Source organism: Nicrophorus vespilloides, unplaced genomic scaffold (assembly GCF_001412225.1).
Source record: "Nicrophorus vespilloides isolate i.1.1-1 unplaced genomic scaffold, Nicve_v1.0, whole genome shotgun sequence".
NCBI lineage: Eukaryota > Metazoa > Arthropoda > Insecta > Coleoptera > Silphidae > Nicrophorus > Nicrophorus vespilloides.
This window is the reverse complement of record NW_017099687.1, coordinates 77719-80013: the sequence shown is the minus strand read 5'-3', so window position 1 is coordinate 80013 and position 2295 is coordinate 77719. Positions and strand designations below refer to the sequence as shown.

The window sequence follows — 2295 nt, the reverse complement described above, 5'->3', positions numbered from 1 at the left end:
ACGCAAGTAAAGCAGTTATATTTGTAAATTTTACTGTACAAGGACTGTCCAGAACTTTAAGCTTTAATTATTAAAATGTGTAGTTCCATATTAATTTAATTATAATAAAGTAGACTACCTATAGTAGTCCTTTTTACAGTAGATGTTGCCGTCCCTCGCGAAGCAAGTGATCTCTCCATCCAGGGTGTTCTAAAAAATGTATAAGAAAAATTTTAACGTTTAAAGGTTATAATTGACGTAAGATATTTGACGTTTCTCTCAGTCCATAGGCGTCCACAAACAATTTTTTGGGGGCAGGCAACCCGAAAAGCGCCGTCCTTAACGTGTTAAAGTTCTGGACAGTCCTTGTGCAGTAAAATTTACAAATATAACTACTTTACTTGCGTCTTTCAAAAGTTCTAAATTCTGATATAAATGGAATAGTCAAAAATATATAATTATGTAAGTAATGTCAAAGTGAACTTGTACTGTAAAAATTGAAGATCTAGTTCTATCAATTTCTGTCGTCTAAGATATTTGAGTACTTGTTAAAACTTGGAAAGCTTTAGGGATTTAAAAGATGTGTGACGTGGATGAAAGTCTGCATGTATTTTCGGGAAGTTCGAAGGTGGTCATTCCTTCGATCGATCAATCAGAATTGGAGAGTGGACCCCCCAAGGGGGACTTGGGATCCCCGAACGGACAGCGAACACGCGCCATCCTTCAGAGGACCTCTGGAGCGACGACGGACCCCATCGGGTCCTAGCTCTCTCTCTCTCGCTCTCTTTCTTTCACAGACACAGAAAACTTTCTCTCCCTCTCTCCCTCTCTGTCTTTATGTCTGTGTCTCTCATATCTCTTCGTCCCTCTCATACAACTGTCAATATACCTCACACAGCCGACTTGTATCTCGGATCTATTGTGTGCTGACATGAAAATTCGAGCGGCGGCAATTTATCCCGGCCGATAAGTCTCTCTGCCGGAGGTAAATGGCCAAGTCGTGACCATTAGCTGACCGGCCCGGTTGGGTAATGCACGCTGATGTATGAGCTCCGCGCAACCACTAGATGTTGGTAATTGATTCGCTTGCGCAATTTTCCACCGACGACGACGAAGGACCGTGGTGCACCTATCCTTATCCTATTCCCGCAAGGAAACGCACGACAATCCTTCCGAAGACTTTTCCATACCCTCATACCACTCTCGGTCATCCCCTCGAAGTTGAGCATCTGAAACGAAAGTTGGTTTTGAGCGCGCCGATCCGATATTTCGAATTATGTAAATAAAACGTTTTCGATTTCGTCCTGCCGATACGGCCATAATAACAGAGCCGGTACTCTCTTCCCATCCCATAGAGTACACTAGCAAGCACACTATATATATATATATCATCCACGATCGTTCGTCGCGATCCAAAAATTTTTGGTTGACCTCTCTTCCCTTCTCTTCTGTTCTCTCCTCATCATCGATTCTTCTCTCGCTCTCACCACTCGTGCTTCGCTTATTGCCATTTTCTATTAGACGAAGATGCGCGCCGCAGATACTTAACGACAAACCAATAATTTTCTTCAATTACACATCCGACCGAGCAGACCATTAAATTTAATTCCAGAAAAGCCCCATCATCGCTTCTCCGTCCACCATCATACTTAAGATTACAATAAACCTTACACCGAAAGTTTTCTACTACGCCCCGAGTCTTCTAATACCGCGAACAATAATCATTTCATCAGGAAGCAACATTTATATTTACCAAATCGAAACTACAAATCTACATCCTATATAATTATACATTTAATATAATCCAATTTTATAATATAAACACCAGATTTTATATTATTAACTTCAATTATTATATGTTTTAATAATGGTGAATGGTGTTAGGAAACGGTTTAGTCTGTCATATTGAGGCGCCGCTTGGCAGAAGGTTCTTAAAAACTGTAACTAACGCAATTAAAAGCACTGTTATCCAGTTTCTGTGCGCTTGATGCAGTCGGGATTTTTGGTGAGAGGAGAGAATGGAAGGCACTTAACACCGTTTGGCGATGCTCGCCGTATTTGTGTAACTAATTACACTGGTGAGGCCGAAAAGTGCGGCGCGCTCCTCGGTGAGCATAATGAAGAAAAGAATAATGAAGAAGATGATGATGATGATGATGGTGGAAATAATAATAATACTGTGGGCATACGTGCGCCCCGACTGCCAGATGTCGTTTCGTGTTTTACCGTTCGAGGCTTCATCTCAGGAGGAAAAGCAGCAGGAGGAGGTGAAGAACGGCGGAAGAGCTGGTGGGCATATTATGTAATTGATAATAC

At 41.7% G+C, this 2295-nt stretch overlaps 1 protein-coding gene across 1 annotated transcript in view; it reads left to right on the top strand.

Moving 5' to 3' along the window:
• The window catches only part of LOC108565230 (protein apterous-like), a 21641-nt gene extending 21285 nt beyond the window's left edge, over nucleotides 1–356 (top strand). Inside the window, exon 3 of the mRNA XM_017924574.1 lies at nucleotides 298–356. Coding sequence (XP_017780063.1) covers nucleotides 298–356 — 59 coding nt within the window. The remainder of the gene's footprint in view (nucleotides 1–297) is intronic.
• Nucleotides 357–2295: the final 1939 nt, after the last annotated feature.